General features: G+C 51.0%; 1 protein-coding gene across 1 annotated transcript in view; it reads right to left on the reverse strand.

The window, feature by feature from the left end:
• IGSF3 (immunoglobulin superfamily member 3) overlaps positions 1-14,690 on the reverse strand; it is a 94,146-nt gene that overhangs the window by 19,906 nt on the left and 59,550 nt on the right. Inside the window, exons 3-6 of the mRNA XM_036404292.2 lie at positions 13,689-14,099; positions 12,488-12,877; positions 10,408-10,809; positions 6,484-6,888 (exon numbers count right to left, since the gene is read on the reverse strand). Coding sequence (XP_036260185.1) covers positions 6,484-6,888; positions 10,408-10,809; positions 12,488-12,877; positions 13,689-14,099 — 1,608 coding nt within the window. The remainder of the gene's footprint in view (positions 1-6,483; positions 6,889-10,407; positions 10,810-12,487; positions 12,878-13,688; positions 14,100-14,690) is intronic.

Raw genomic sequence — 14,690 nt, forward strand, 5'->3', positions numbered from 1 at the left:
AGGAGCAGCAGCTCTGAGGAGGAACAGCAGGTCTTACCCCACTGGCAGTGAAGGGAAAGGAGCAAGTCCTGAGCACCCAGGGAAGAGGAGGCTGCTCTGTGCCACAGCCACTGCTGCTGAGGAATGAGCTCCTCTCTTCTGAGCTCTTCCTGAACTCCTTCAGCACTCAAGCAGGAGTACAACCATCTGCCAGATGGAGCAGGCAACTGTAAAGCAGGGAAGCAGTGCTGTTCCACAGAGCAAAACCACTCTGGGATCAAGCAAGCAGCAAACTTCAGTTTCCAGACTTCACTTCTGTAAGGAAGTTTCCAGCTCATTAACTCTGCTTGCTTAACTTTATTGCTGGATGCTGCCAGAAGCAAAAAGTGTCAGGTTAAAGCACAGACTTTGTGGCCTTTGAAAACACTTGTTTGAGCCTCCACTCAAGAGTCTGGTCAGTATTCCATTGGCCACCTGTAGTAAAAAAGGCATTTTTCACATCCATCCCTGAGAGGATTCCTTAAACGCTGAAATTACTAAGAATTACTAAGATGAGATGAAATAAAGGCATTTACAGAAATATGACAGAAATTAACAGAAATTTCCTGAATTAAGGAAAGTTTCTCACTATACTCCACAAATGTCTTGGTAGCTAATTATTTGAAAATCAGTCCTCTTCTCCCAGCATTAAGTATGCTATAAAGCAGCCTCCTTTTCCGGTTCTCTTCATCTTCCCAGCATCCCAAGCCTGCACAGTCACAACCATCCACTGCTTGGCTGCTCACTGAGCCTTCAGAGAGAAGGAGGAGCATGACACTGAATAGTCTCCTTGTGGCTGCCATGGATGGGCTTGGACAAAGAAAAGAAGTAAGAGTCCTTCATTCTCCACTCATTAGGTTTCTCTGGCCATTGCTAGCCCAGCACAGCCACTCTCTGGTTTCCTGTGGAGAGCAGAAAAGTAGCACAGGGCTCTGCACCCACCTGAATGCAGGGCTTCAAGGAGAGCAGAGCTCTGGCTCACCCCACTCCTAAAGGTGAGGTTCAGAAGAAGCCACCTCCAGCTCTTCCAAGGCCAGCCTGACAAGCCTCCACCCCCCACCTCATGATGGTTTCAACTTGACAGCTCCTAATAAACCAAACTTTAAGAAGCAGTCCCTGGAGAGCCTCTGGAAGATAATTAATGCTCTAATGAAGAGCATGACTGCCTTGCTTGCTCGACGGCTCCCAGGTCAATCAATCTGCTGTAGACTGGCTTGCAAAAAAGCAGTGAGGAGCCCAGCACCCCTGGAGTCTGCTCAGTTATCATCCCCTGCCATCCCTCCTCCTATGTTCATTACTGTCAAAATCCCAGCAGCAAGAGCACAGATTTATAGAGGCGATTGCAGCTTCTCCCTGAGCGCCCGATCCAGATTTAGTCACGAAGCAACAGGACAAGGGACAACACAAGGATGGAGGGGTGGGGACCTGCAAGACTATGAAAGGGGTGAGAAGGTGCTCTCAGGGTGGGGGTGTTGTGTGAAAGCCCTGCTTTCTTATTCTGCTGTTGCCAGACACACTCTCCAGCACTCAGACCCCAGGACTTTGCTGAATCACCCCCTCATTTGTGCTGCAGGGGAATGATAAGTGCAGTAACACACAAAATGACAATGGCAATTTAATACACCAGCACAAATCTGCCCCAAGCCTCCTTGCCAAAAGAGAGAGCACTCTGCAGACACCCAAGCCTGCCCAGATTGCAGCACAGCCCCTGTTGTGCACTGTCTGCTGCCCTTGTCTGAGTCCTGCAGACCACATGGACACGCACTGCTCCCAGACAGTGCCTGCTGTCTCATCCCTGGACACCTGGCAGGGGGAAGCAAGATCCAAGGAGGAGACGGGAACAGAGCCTGCCTGACAGCCCACTGGGTCTTCCCCTTGACCTGTCTGAAGCTATCTGCCACCTTCCTCCCTCAGGCAGGACCCAGAGCCCAAGTGCTGTGTCCCCTCTGTGCTGTGCAAGAACAGGGGCAGGGAACAGTGAGGTCAGCTGGCATCTCAGTGAGCACTGAGAGCTCAGCCTGAAATCCAAATGTTTCCAGGGCCACTTGGATTCAACAGGAGCCCCCTGCTTCCCCTAAAAGGTACCTCTGTTTCCCCTAAAACCCAAGAAAACTCTAAGTGCCAGGGAGCCACCACACATGTCCTCTCCAAGGACAGGACACAGCTAATCCTGATGGATCTCTCAAATATCAGTACACTGAGCCTTGCATGCTGGATGCTCTTCTCAACCTGGAAAGGGGCAAGGCAAAGGGCAAAGCAATGTCTCTAGATGGGAAAATGGTGGTGAACCCTCAGGGGAAAGGGATGAAAGCCTTGGGGATGACAGACTCAGGTTTTCAGAGGCAGACCAGATACCACAGCAGAAAGGGAGCCCCAAACACAAAAGAAATCTCTACTCCTGCACTCAGGGCTCACTTCTAGTTCACACTGCACTACTGTGCATGGTCTCCTGCCAGCTTTGGTTTCAGGAAAGCAGCTGGTGTGAACTGAGATGTACTTTTATTATTCTTCCCCTTCTGCTGCAAGAAGAGCTCACCAAGAAAGAAACAACAGGCATCTTGAGAGATGGAAGTAAAAAGGAGAGCACTGCATTGTAGGGAAATGAAACAGCCACAGGGTATCTAGCCAGTCTGGTCTCCAGTCATGTCTAACAGCCCCCCACACCAGCATGGACTTCTGCCCCAGCTTACAGAAGATAAAACTCAGCAGTGGCCCTAAAGCAGTGCAGGCCTCTGTCCCTGTAAAGCACACATGAGCTCTCAACCCAAGGTGTGCAGGCTTGCATGACACTGAGCAGCAGGCCAGGAAAGGGAGCTTTGGATCCCAGGGCTACTGCTGGTCAACTCACATGATAACTAAATTCTCTATAACCTTTCACACACACAGCCAGCACCCTTCATAGGGGACTTCCTCACACTGCCAGTCTTTAGAACAAAAAGATCTCAAGGGATCAGGAACATCACTCTCAAAAGCCAACTCTGGCTCAGATGCCACACAGGAGATTTGTGCAATTGTGCCCACAGACTTTGTACTCAGAGTTGGGTTAATGCTGCCATTGCCTGCCTTCCTTGCTCCCTCCTTCAGCACCTACATGTTTTATCTCTCAAAATACTGCTCATTTCTTCTTGGATTTCACAAAGCAAGAAGGCCACCACTAATTTACCCTTCTCTCCTCAACACACTTCAAAGGCTGATGTATACTGATTTCCATGTCTGCACCTGGAACCTATCAAATAGAAAGGTCACTCAAACAGGGAACAGGGGTTTGAGAGGAACTAGAATCCCCACATTAACTTACAGTCTAGAAACACATGCCGGCTCCATTTGCCAAAAGACCTCCAGACAAGCCTTCCTTATGGTGTCCCTTAGTGGAGATAGGTCACCCCAAGCATATGGGTCAAGGCAGGCAGACATGGCTAATGGCAAAGGAAAGGCTAGGACTGAGACACCAAAGAGCAGCCTGAAGTTATTTCAGATTAAGGTGACTGTAGTGGAACAGAAGTAGACAGCGCTCTCAGCTGTTTAGTAATTCTGGGGTCCTGAATGACCCTTTTTGGAGAAGCCTTGCATATTTATCTAAAAACCAGCACCCACTTCATCAGCACAGGTTTGACTGGGAGGGCTCTAGGACCATTCAGAAGTGTCTGGGGAAGGTGTCTCCCATGTCATCCTGGATCCTCTCTGGAGATCAGCAAGCCAAAGACCCAGGAAAGACACAATACAACCCTCTGCCACCTGCAAAACCAGAGAGAACCAGAGCAGTCCCTGGTCTGACTGCCAACATTTCGTTCATGGAGAACATCAACCACCCGCTCCCAGAGGCTGCCTGGGACACGGTAACAAAACACACAGAGGGTGCAGCCATGGTGCTGGGAGAGCTCTAGAGTCCCTCTTCTCTTCCATCCCCACTTGTGAGCCACAAAGCCTCAAATAGTATGCAAGGCTCACTGAACTGACAGCTAAGATTTATTTTGCAGTCATTTGCTGAGCAGCTGGGAGACAGGGAGAGGTGAAAACCATGGAGACCTGGACAACTTCTTCTGTTAAAACATCACTTGAGTGTTACTGCTCCAGTAAAGAACAACAGGCAGCCAGAGCATGGCTTAACTGAGCTGCCTGCCACCCTGAGCTGTGACACACAGGCTCTTCCTGAAGCTGTTATCAAGGATTTCTCTTTCCCTCTCTGTCTCACACACAGATATGCATGCATGGGGCTGTGAAGAAGCATGTTACTCCAGGGACCACATCCATTCAACAGTGCTTCCTAAGGAAGTAAGCTAAAATGATGAACATCACCAACTCGACCTTGCAAGCAGTAAAACATGTATTACAAGGCAGCATAATCAAGATAAATGGAGAAGATTAACCTGGAGATGAGGGCAAGGGAGAGAGAGGGAAGAAAAATGATGGAGGGCTCATGAGGTGGCTCGAGCTCACAGCATCCCCTGAGTTGTCTAAAGACAGGGTTGGGGAAGGTGGAGGGATTATGAAGAGGGATACTGATGGGAAAAACATAAAGCCCAACCAGCAGAGACCCTAGGAAGGAGTCCTTCTGCACTGGAACACAAAAGGAGAACTCACAGGCAGCAAGGACCTGAGCCAACAGTCTTGAAGGTGTTAAAAGCCTCACTCCAAACACCAGTTCCATCCCTAAGGCTAAGACAGCAATACACCATTCAGCTCAGCAACAACCCACAGCTATCATGGCCACCCACGTATGTTTGCACCTTTCATGCACAATAGGGACACCACCAAAATATCAGTGACAACGCCTACAGAAGGCCCCTCACTCACTCCAGTGGCTGTACAGGGACAGCACCTTGTAGGTTTTCTGACTGCCCCTGCCATGAGTGCCTGTTGCTAATCTGCTGCACACTCTGTGTGGGCACCCATGGCCATGGAGGCTTTCAGCCAAAAGGGATCAGTTTCTGGTGAGGATGAATATTAGGCTCTTTGATCACCATCTGTTTTTGAAGGTGCCTCCAGCAGAATGAGAGATGCACCCAGTTATTAGAGCAGAGCTGCAGCACCCCACCTATGGGAACACATCTCTCTCTTTGATCCTGTTTGCCCCATTCTTCTCTCTTTTCCAAGTCTGCCCTGATAAATGGAGTTGGCAACCTGAAAACCACCTCTGCCTCACAGGAACACTCCAGACTGAGTGTTCCTCACTGGACTGAGCTCAGCCACCTCATTTCCCAGAAGAAAACCCCAGGAACAGCATACAAGAGGCAAAGAGAGGACCCACTTCCCCAGAGATGGATAAAGGAGCTCCAACATAATCACAGCTGAAGAGCTGAGCCAGCTACAAGTGAGAAACATCACTCACTGCCAGAAGAGCAGGTCTAACTCAGGGGAGACTGTGGCAGTCATATTTGCTTTCTGAAAAATCCCTTGGCCCAGGATTTGCTCCTGGGAAGCTGAGAAGCCTCAGAGAAAAAGGAAAACAAATTCTTATCTCATTTGCTTCTCCTGTGTTGTGCTCACATGTGGAATGTGTTTGGAGATTGATTATCAACAGGTGGTTGTTTCATTGGTTTCATGTGAATTGTTTTGACTCAATGGCCAATCAGGGTCAAGCTGTGTCAAGGCTCTGGAAAGAGTCATGAGTTTTTCATTATTATCTTGTTAGCCTTCTGTAAGTATCCTTTCTGTATTCTTTGGTACAGTTTAGTATACTATTCTTTAATATAATGAGTATCAAAAAATAATAAATTAGCCTTCTAAGAACATGGAGGCAGATTCATCATTCCTTCCTGCCACAGGGCACCCCACAAATACAACAGGAGATCCCTGCAGCACCAGCACATACCCTGTCAGAACCCAGGAAATTCCTCTGGCTGCCCTGGAGGACTCAAGCCCCTGACAGGGGGCTCAGAGACCTTGGCATGGAGTCAAAACCACCTGTGCCTTTGATTTTAGCCATTGGAGAAAACAATTATGAACCTTACATGAGGATTCACAATCCACGAAAGTTTAAGTAGAATGATAGCTTGTTACAAGATAGAAAAAAGTAGAATTTTGAGTTTTTAGAATGGGGGTTCAGAAGCCAAAATGGAGGGATTTGGGCTTGCCTTGTCTTTCTTCTTCTTAGCCTCCATCTACAGGGTGATGGTGGCACTTTTGGATTGGTTTAGAGTAGAAACACACTGTCTAACATAGGTGATAGGTATTGGGAAGTTATTGTAAATAACGCACACGTAGTTTTTAGTATAAAAAGATAACACCACCTCTGAGAGCGGCCAGTGTGCCTCAACCCAACCTGCCAGACAAACCTTGGTGGGTCGGAGAAAGAATGTTAGAGATAAATAAACAACCTTGAAAATCAGAACAGAAGAATCCTGATTTCTTCGGCTGCTGGGCTGGGAAAAGAGACTCTCTAACACATCTCGGGTCATCCTGACCACAGAGACTCAGAGAATACCCCATCCCCCCCAGCCCCCTCCACGCCCCCTTGGTGCTCACCTGGCCGCAGGACCCTGATTTCCAGCAGGTTGGAGGTCCTGTCCGCCAGCCTGGTCCAGCTGCTGTTGTAGTTCTTCCTCCAGAGCTCGGCCACGCACTGGTACTTGCCGGCCTCGGTGTCGCTGGCCCTGCTGATGCTCAGGCGCACGTTGTTGCTGGACTCGGCCTTCTCGATGGCGGTGCGCGTGCGGAAGGCCGCGGCCCTGTCGCCCCACTGGACCCCGCCGTCGCGCGTGAAGGTGACCAGGTCGTGGAACTCGGTGCTGCCCGCCGGCTGGAAGCGCCACGTCACCGACACTGGCACCCAGGACGGGTAGTGGGGCTTGATGATGCACTGCAGGTCGAAGGACTCGTTGTAGGTCACGCCCGGGGTGCGGGAGATGGCGGTGACGGCAAATCCGGCCTCTGTGGGAAGAGAGGAGAGGGCTTTGAGACACACCTGCCCGAGGGGGCCCTGCTGTCAGCATGCAAAAGCCAGCGTGGTCATCCAGTGGTGTGATCAGCCACTCGAGCTGTGTCAGCTTCTCATTTGCTATGGCCAAGTGAGGTGAAAAGCAGAGGCAAAAACACGTAAGTGGTGATGGCCTGAGCAGCAGTGATGGCCTGAGTGAGCACGGACTGCAGCCACAGCAGGATTGCCCTTGATTTCTGCCCAGAGGAGTGAACTCCCCTGAGACACAGCCTCTGCAGGCTGCCAAAACCCTGTATGGAAATGCAGCAGCACAATGGCAAGGGAGAGCACCTGGCAGAACAGCAACTCAGCAGCAGCCCCCTGTGATTCACATCCACCTCTTGAGCAGGGGGTCCCACCCTGTCCCCCAACCCAGGTCTGCTTCTGGCTGCTGCAGCTGGAGGAAGAATGAGGAAAGCAAGATGTAGCAGCCTTCAAAACATGCATTGTAGAGGTGGCAATGGTTACAAAACTCCAGGATGGAGGCAAACTGAAAGAAAAGCTGGTTGCTCCTGTTCTTCACACAGCACAGCTTTTGCTCTCTTCCAGATCACAACTCCAGGACAGCTTTATGCAGTTATTCTCACGTGTCTGCCACTCTGCAAGCTGGTCAATACACTTTGACTTGTTTACCCCCAGCACTCTGTTTGTTTAGAGGAGTTGAAATTAGCACAGTCTATTAGTAATTAAAAAGTAACATTTTCCAGTTAGCCAGTCAGGCATACATATTCAGGCAGAGTATTTCCACTGTTCATTTGAACCAAGCTGCAGAGAGAAACATTTTCTTCTCTTCCAATCACTTCAGTGTGGCCAGCAGACTCAGCAGGGACCTCGTTTTCTTCTGCCAATGTCCCCAAGAAGCGCTCCCCTCCTCAGAGGCTCCATGGGGCATCCCCGCATGGGCTGACAGTTCCCCCTCTCCCTGCAGTGCTGACCACCCCAGCTCTCAGCAGAGCTGCCACTGCTTGAGGAGACCCCAGACAGTGCACAGTCAAAAAAGGAATATCTTCTGGATCAGCATGGAGCTTCAGCATGCCACTGGCTCGAAAAGATGAGCCAGGAGCTCCCTGCTGCTGCAGGCAGACCAGGCCCAGCATGGAGCCCACCAAATCTGCTCACTTCCAGCAAATGCCTCTGCAACCCCACGGCGTCACTGTGCCAGAGCTCCAGGACGTGTAAATACTGAGAAAACAGGTCAATCTTCGGGATTAAAGCCTCTCACAGCATGTTCAGTGATTACCCAGGAGGGCAGTGTGAGACCCAGGCTGCCTCCCCTGCAGAGCTGTTGCATCTCAGCCCCACACAAGCCCTCACCTTCAGACCCCACAGCAGCCCTCCGGCCCCAGTAAGTGTGTTAGCAGGCCCAGCTCAGAGAAACCCTGAGCCAGAGAAGGCCCTGGAAAGCCAACTTAATTTCACCAACACCAGGTGACTTCATCAAGTTTACTCTCCAGTTGGCCTGGGCAAGGAAGCTTCATGAAGTCATGCAGAAGCCAGGTGTGTTTCTCAGGTCTTCAACTCCATCAACATGGTCATGGTACTTAAATTAACAAACAAAAGCCCTTCTTCTTTTAGGACTTGGTACAAACAGCGTAAAAGTGGATTGATTTTCTGTAAAACCGCCCTACAAAAATACACCACTCCCTCAACCCCTCCTTCTGTGGCCAGACTGGGACTTAAGTCTGTGCCACGCACTCAAGAGCCTCAGAAGTTCAGGAACATCTGGTCTCTTCTGCCAGCACATCTCTCTCTTCTGGCTGCTGCTTCTGAGCCACCCTGTGGTTAGATTTGTGGGCTTGAACATCATCAGTTAAAGAGTTTCCTACCCCAGCAGGCTGGCAAACAATGAGACCTTAACTTGAAATGTGTCACTAAATTTACTGCATTTTTTTTAGAACAGCAGTTTCTGAAGCCATAAACCTCTTTTGCTTTTTTCTTAGTACCCTGAATTTGAGTTTCTCAGGACATTTCAAAAACATGAAGCTGAAGAAAAAAAACAAACCAACCAGATTCAGCAGCAAAACAATACTCAATATACTCAATAGTTTCTCTACTATATTTTTATGAGGTACTTCAGCTTTGCTAGTTAAAGAGACCTAGGAATTTCTTAAGCCTAGGCAGAATATGCTCAACAGCCAGTGACTGAGGAGCAGAGGAGATGAAACAACCTTTCCATCACATCTTCTGGAACTGCTGTGCACTTCTGAGCATCCTTAATTTTAACAAGAGTAGAAGTGACACATTTTAAAATCTTAGTGCTCAATCTCAAGACTTTTACAAATGCCAGAGTAAAGGGAAGGGCTGACACTTGGGACTTGTAGCAGGACAAATGCTGCTGACCTCATGAGGAAGACACCATTGAAATTAGATGAGAATCTTGCTTTAGTTCTTTTCAAAAGAACATCCCTACCTGCTTTTGGAAGCTATACAGAAAAGATTTCTAACTCCAGACAAAACAGCCTCTGAAAGGAGGTCAAGAGTAAAGGAGAGGAAAGGAGGAAAAAAGCAAGATTTTCATCAGAATACAATATGACTTTGAAGTCTGGTCTCAAACACATCTTGTCAAAGCTTAAGATTAATACTTCAGAGTACCAGTAAGAGCCACACAATCCCCACCCTCCTGCCAAAATTCCCATCTCAACCTTTCAATAGAGCTCCCTGACTGCCCTAGCCTTGGCATTCTGAAAATCAGTGGCCTCAGAGAAGCAGTCATCCCTTCTTCAGCCTTCTGCAGATCCCTTTTGGAACCAGCCCAAGGGGACCAAAGTAACTCACAATCCATGCACGCTGTCAAACTCCCTACCCGCCCTCTCCTAAACTGATGTGGTTTCACTGTGTTGGAACAGAGGAGCCCCTTGGCAGAGCAGAGTACCAGCTGCAGTGATCCCAGGTACTGGTTTACTTTGGTCATGGCAACATGGTGGTTCTGGGCCAGCAGCTCAGTGCCTCCCTGCAGAGACAGCAAGGTCCATTCCTGACTCGCGCTTTCTGCCAAGAGATGCTCATCATTTCTGCTTTTTGGGCCAACAGATGCCCAGCATTCTGCACTCCTGATCTGGTGTGGTAAGTTTTACCCAGGGCAGGCAAGGAGGCTTCAATGTCCATGGGCTGCCATTGGAGCACCACCACTGCACTGACCAAAACTCAGCTCCAGTACTGCCAGGACACATCGTGGCACTGGTAGCCTCTCTCCTCTGAAGGACACTGGAAGCCCTATCCATCTCCTCAGCCATTCCCTGCTCTGCTCCTGCCACAGCCACCCCTCAGACTTTGCCCCCACACGCAAGGGCACATGCAGGCGTTTTGCACCAACCTACGAGGAGCTGCGGGCAGGCTGCTGGGTGCCTCCATTTTGCTGGCAAGCACAGGCAGGAGCGCTGAGAACGCTCAGTGATCTGCAGGTGACCTCCTGGGGGACGGCCAGGCGCATGGGGGACCGTGGCCCCAGGGCCCCCCACGCCTCAAGTACTCACCCAGAGCAGTGATGGACACCGGGGTGCTCGTGTGCCGCTCCCCAACCATCTGCCACTCCCCATCCAGTGTCCGCGTCCACTCGGCCACCCGGCACTCATAGTGGCCCTCGTCCGCCTTGACGCTGTTGAAGATCTCCAGGGTGAAGGAGCCGGGCCGCACCTGCTCCACCTGGATGCCCCCGTAGCTGCTGCGCTCCGCGTAGGCGGGGCCGGGGTGCAGGGTGCCCTCCCGGTCCAGACGCACGATTTCGCTGCGCCGGTTCAGCTTGTCCACCAGCTGCCAGGCGACCGACAGGCGGCTCTGGGGCCCCAAGCCCGAGCGCACGTTGCAGCCAAAGCGCAGGCTCTCTCCCTCCAAGACATTGGTGGCGTTGTTGATTATCTCCAAGGAGATGCTGGTCTCTAAGGAGAGAAACGCACACACACAGGGGAGATGATACACACTCGCCACTGCTCGGGCTGCAAGAAGGACGCTGCTGGCCAGAGACGCTTTCCACCAGGTGCAGGAGACTGCCCACGCGTTTGGGTCCAGGCACGTCTTAACCTCACGCGTGACCACATCCAAAAACAGCTGGTGGGCAGCGAGCTGCTCCTGGTGACTTGCACACTCAAGGCAGGTGTAGGCCAAAGCTGGGAGAAATCTCTGCCTAGGGCTCAGGAGACATTGCTGTGTCTTCTGGTCACAGGTCCAGGATGGGATCTTGGCAAAACTTGAGGGAATTTCTGTTGCTACAATATGCACTGCATGCCAACTGGCTCTGCCAAAAAAAAAAAGCTTCCAGTGCCCTGTGGCTTTTTCAATTCACGTCATCCTGACCACCATCTTGCCACATCCATTCCTACCAACAACTTTTGGGAGAAGCTCTCCCAAAACTCCCACTTATAGGTAGCTATCACTGTTTGGTAATGTTCAACAAAAAATCTGGTATCTTGAGCTTCCCAGAGGTGTAAGGCTTTGTGGCTGGGTTTTTCAGAGATACTGAGTGCTGGTTACTCCTGCTGCCTTCCATCACAGTTATGGACACTTAGCACCCTTAAAAAAATCATCACGTTTGTTCCTACAGCTGGTGATTTATCAAAGGCAAGAATCAAATCTGTCTGAAAGGTGGCTGGGTCTAGAAACAATACATTTTGGAAATTTGTCCAGTGCAAGATTTCTAGCTAGACTGATTTTAAAAGCCAAACAAATGAGACCAAATATTGGTAGGACAGAAAAGAAATAGAATTTTTTGGAGAAATGAGGAGGGGAAAAAAAAAGCTAGAGGAAAGGGCTGCATTTCCCTACAAATCTCAGAGATAGGAGGCCAGTAAAGCACAAAATCCTCTTGCAGCTACCCTCTGCTTGTTCCAAGCCCACTGCCACTTCACTGGTAGCCTGGGAAACCCATGCAAGGTTCACCATGCCATGGCCACCAGAGTTTCAGAACAAGGAATGAGTCAGTGGAATCTCTCCTCTCAACCTGTTATTTCTGTATTCACCATGTTTATCTCACACATATAAAAGACATTCAAGGCAAGCCTCCAGTTGTTTTCACCAGAGCTGGCTGACACACAGTGACCAGGATGGAGCTCCATGCTGAAGAGCACTGCGGCTCAAGGAGCACACCTGGTTTCTTCCAGTACAGCTGTCTTGCAAGACAGCTGAATCACCATCACATAACAGCCTGCAGGAACCTGGCGGCTCCTAGGATAAAGCAAGGCCAAGCTGGTCTCCCCACTATGCCTGCTGAGTACTTTACAGAGCACCCAGCTCCCCGCAGAGCAAGGCCAGGAGCGGACATGAGGAGCAAGTCAGAGGCTGTCACGTGTACCTTCAGCTCAAGAACGGAACTGCCAGTTTGGTGTCATTACAAGGTGGGAGCATGCCTCCCCACCTATGAACGTGACACACACCCCTCCTTTTCATCCCCTTCTCAACAACAGAAACACATCTTGCCAGTAGGGATTCCAAGCCCGAACAGCATGTGAACTCTCATCCTCCCTCTCCTGTACTGCTGTGGTCTGGGCACATCACATCTTTCCCAGCTACCTGCCCAGTACAGCAATGCCCTCAGGAGGGGATGGGCACGCCCCTACTTACTGAGTGGCATGACAGTGATGGGGATGTTCTTTGGCCTCTTGCTCTCCTTGTCGATGAAGTCTCCTGTCACAGTCTTCTCCCGCTCGGTCACGCGGCAGTTGTACTTGCCGCTGTCCTCCAGGCGCAGCCGGTAGATCTTCAGCACGAAAACATTGTCACTTTCTTTGGCCACCTTGAGCTGGCCCAGGGCCTCGCGCTGAGCAAACTCGTTGTTGAGCACCGGCACGGCGTTGGGCCCCAGGCTGGCGATGAGGGAGCTGTTGAAGGCCCAGGAGATGGAGAAGTAGCGGTCGGGGATGTTCTGCGCCTCCAGGATGCAGCGGAACTCCACCGGCTCGCCCACGATGTACATCCGCTTCTCCGTCTCCAGCCGCACGCTGAACTCCTTGTCTGGGGAGAGAGTCGTGTCAGGATGGCAAAGCCCACCAGGACAGCCAGCACACCTCATGTCAGGTGTTCACAACTTGCTACTCCCTGCATAGCCAATAACCCTCAGACAAGCACATTCAGAGGTAAAAAGGTTAAGGACTTGTTTTTCCTGTGGGAGACCAGATGGGCTGTGCTGCCAGAGAGGCATCTTCTTGCCCATCAAGCAAAGAGCAAGCAAAGGCTTCCTCAGTCACATCCCTGTCCTCCAGGTAGCAGCTCTGGAGCACCCAGTACCACTGTGGAATATGACCTGGAGTCATACTCCCATCCTGCTCAGCCAGAGTCAAAAGGCAGAACTTTTGGGGATATCCCAGAGGAACAAAGAGCTCAGCCAGGGTCTTTAGATCCTTAGCAGGAACCTGTGCTGGGGGCTAGGAGAAGAATTTTGACTTGTAAATGGACCTTGTGAGATACAAAAGCACTTGCTGAAATTTTTAGTTTTATTCCCTGCTGTATCACTCTTACCTCCTAACTTACCAAAATCCTCACTGTCTGTGCTAGCAGCAAGTGCTTAAGAAGTATGTTTTAGCTTCTGTGCCAGCCCCAGATCCTTGACCACATCAGGAGACAGGTGTCACCCAAGCTCCCTTGCTGCCCTTTGCTGGCACTTCCCTTGGCTGCAGGCAGTGCCTGGGCCCTCCTTTGCCCTGTTTCACCCTGCCAGCAGCCCCCCATGTGGGGCACATGGCAAAGCAGGGAGCCAAACCCCAGCCCCATTTTCCATCTCCTCCCACTGCCCAGCCCAGGGAGAAGAGGCAGAGGAGACACTGACCGGTGGCTTGCACGTTGACGATGGCGCCCTGGGAGCGCTTGCGGGTCATGGCGTACCAAGAATCGTCCGGATCCTGGATCCACTCCGCTGCCTCGCAGTAAAACTCGCCCTGGTCTGAGGGGTGCAGGTTGTAGATGGTGAGCTTGGAGGTGGTCTCCCCAACTTTGTCCAAGCGCACGTCCCCCGTGGCCTGTCGCTGGGCGTAGGCGCTGCCGGCCCGCAGCACGAAGTCGCGGCTGAGGGAGATGATCTCCACGGGCGCCTCGCTGCCGCGCTGCCGGTACCACGCGATGGAGACGTGGCTGTGCTGGGCTGTGCTCTTGGACACCTCGCACTTCAGCTCCAGGGAGTCGTGCTCCACCTTGTTCAGCGTCTGCGGGATCGCTGTCACCCGCAGCGAGTCCGGGATCACTGCAGCAGAGCAGGACACAAACAGCCCAGAGTTAGCAACGCCAAAATGCTCAGGGCAAAGGCCAAACACCTTAAGAGAGCTGGGGGAGAAGTTTCTTTTCACAGTTGCAATTAAACACTAAGTATTAGCAAGGCTGGGTTAACTCATGTTTCGCTCCTAAGAAGAAGAAAACTGTCCCCAAAGCCCTTGGCTGGGAAAGACCATGATCTGAAGCACAAACTCCAAGTGTGATGCTTAAATTCCTGCTCAGTGGGCCCCAGCAACTGAACAAGGTTTTCCACCACGCTGCAGAGCAGCACAGTTTATTGCATCCATTTCCCATCAAGGCATTTTGTCACAAGGAGCCTCTCCTCCATCATGTGCCCCCCCAGCACGTTCTGTGACCCCCCTCTTGCCCACATCCTTCAGCCACTCCTCAGCCCTGGCATGGTCTTCACCCCTCCTCAGTCACTGGTGGGACCAAGCCAAACATACTCAGTTCCTTTAATCTTCCCTTATAAAAAAGTCAGGAGATCCAATTCCCTTCTCCATAGTTTATAGTGTTTCCTCTTTTAATGACCCCCTCAGGCCAAAGGAAGTGGCTTCTGCAT

This window comes from Molothrus ater, chromosome 2 (assembly GCF_012460135.2).
Source record: "Molothrus ater isolate BHLD 08-10-18 breed brown headed cowbird chromosome 2, BPBGC_Mater_1.1, whole genome shotgun sequence".
In the NCBI taxonomy this organism is placed as follows: domain Eukaryota; kingdom Metazoa; phylum Chordata; class Aves; order Passeriformes; family Icteridae; genus Molothrus; species Molothrus ater.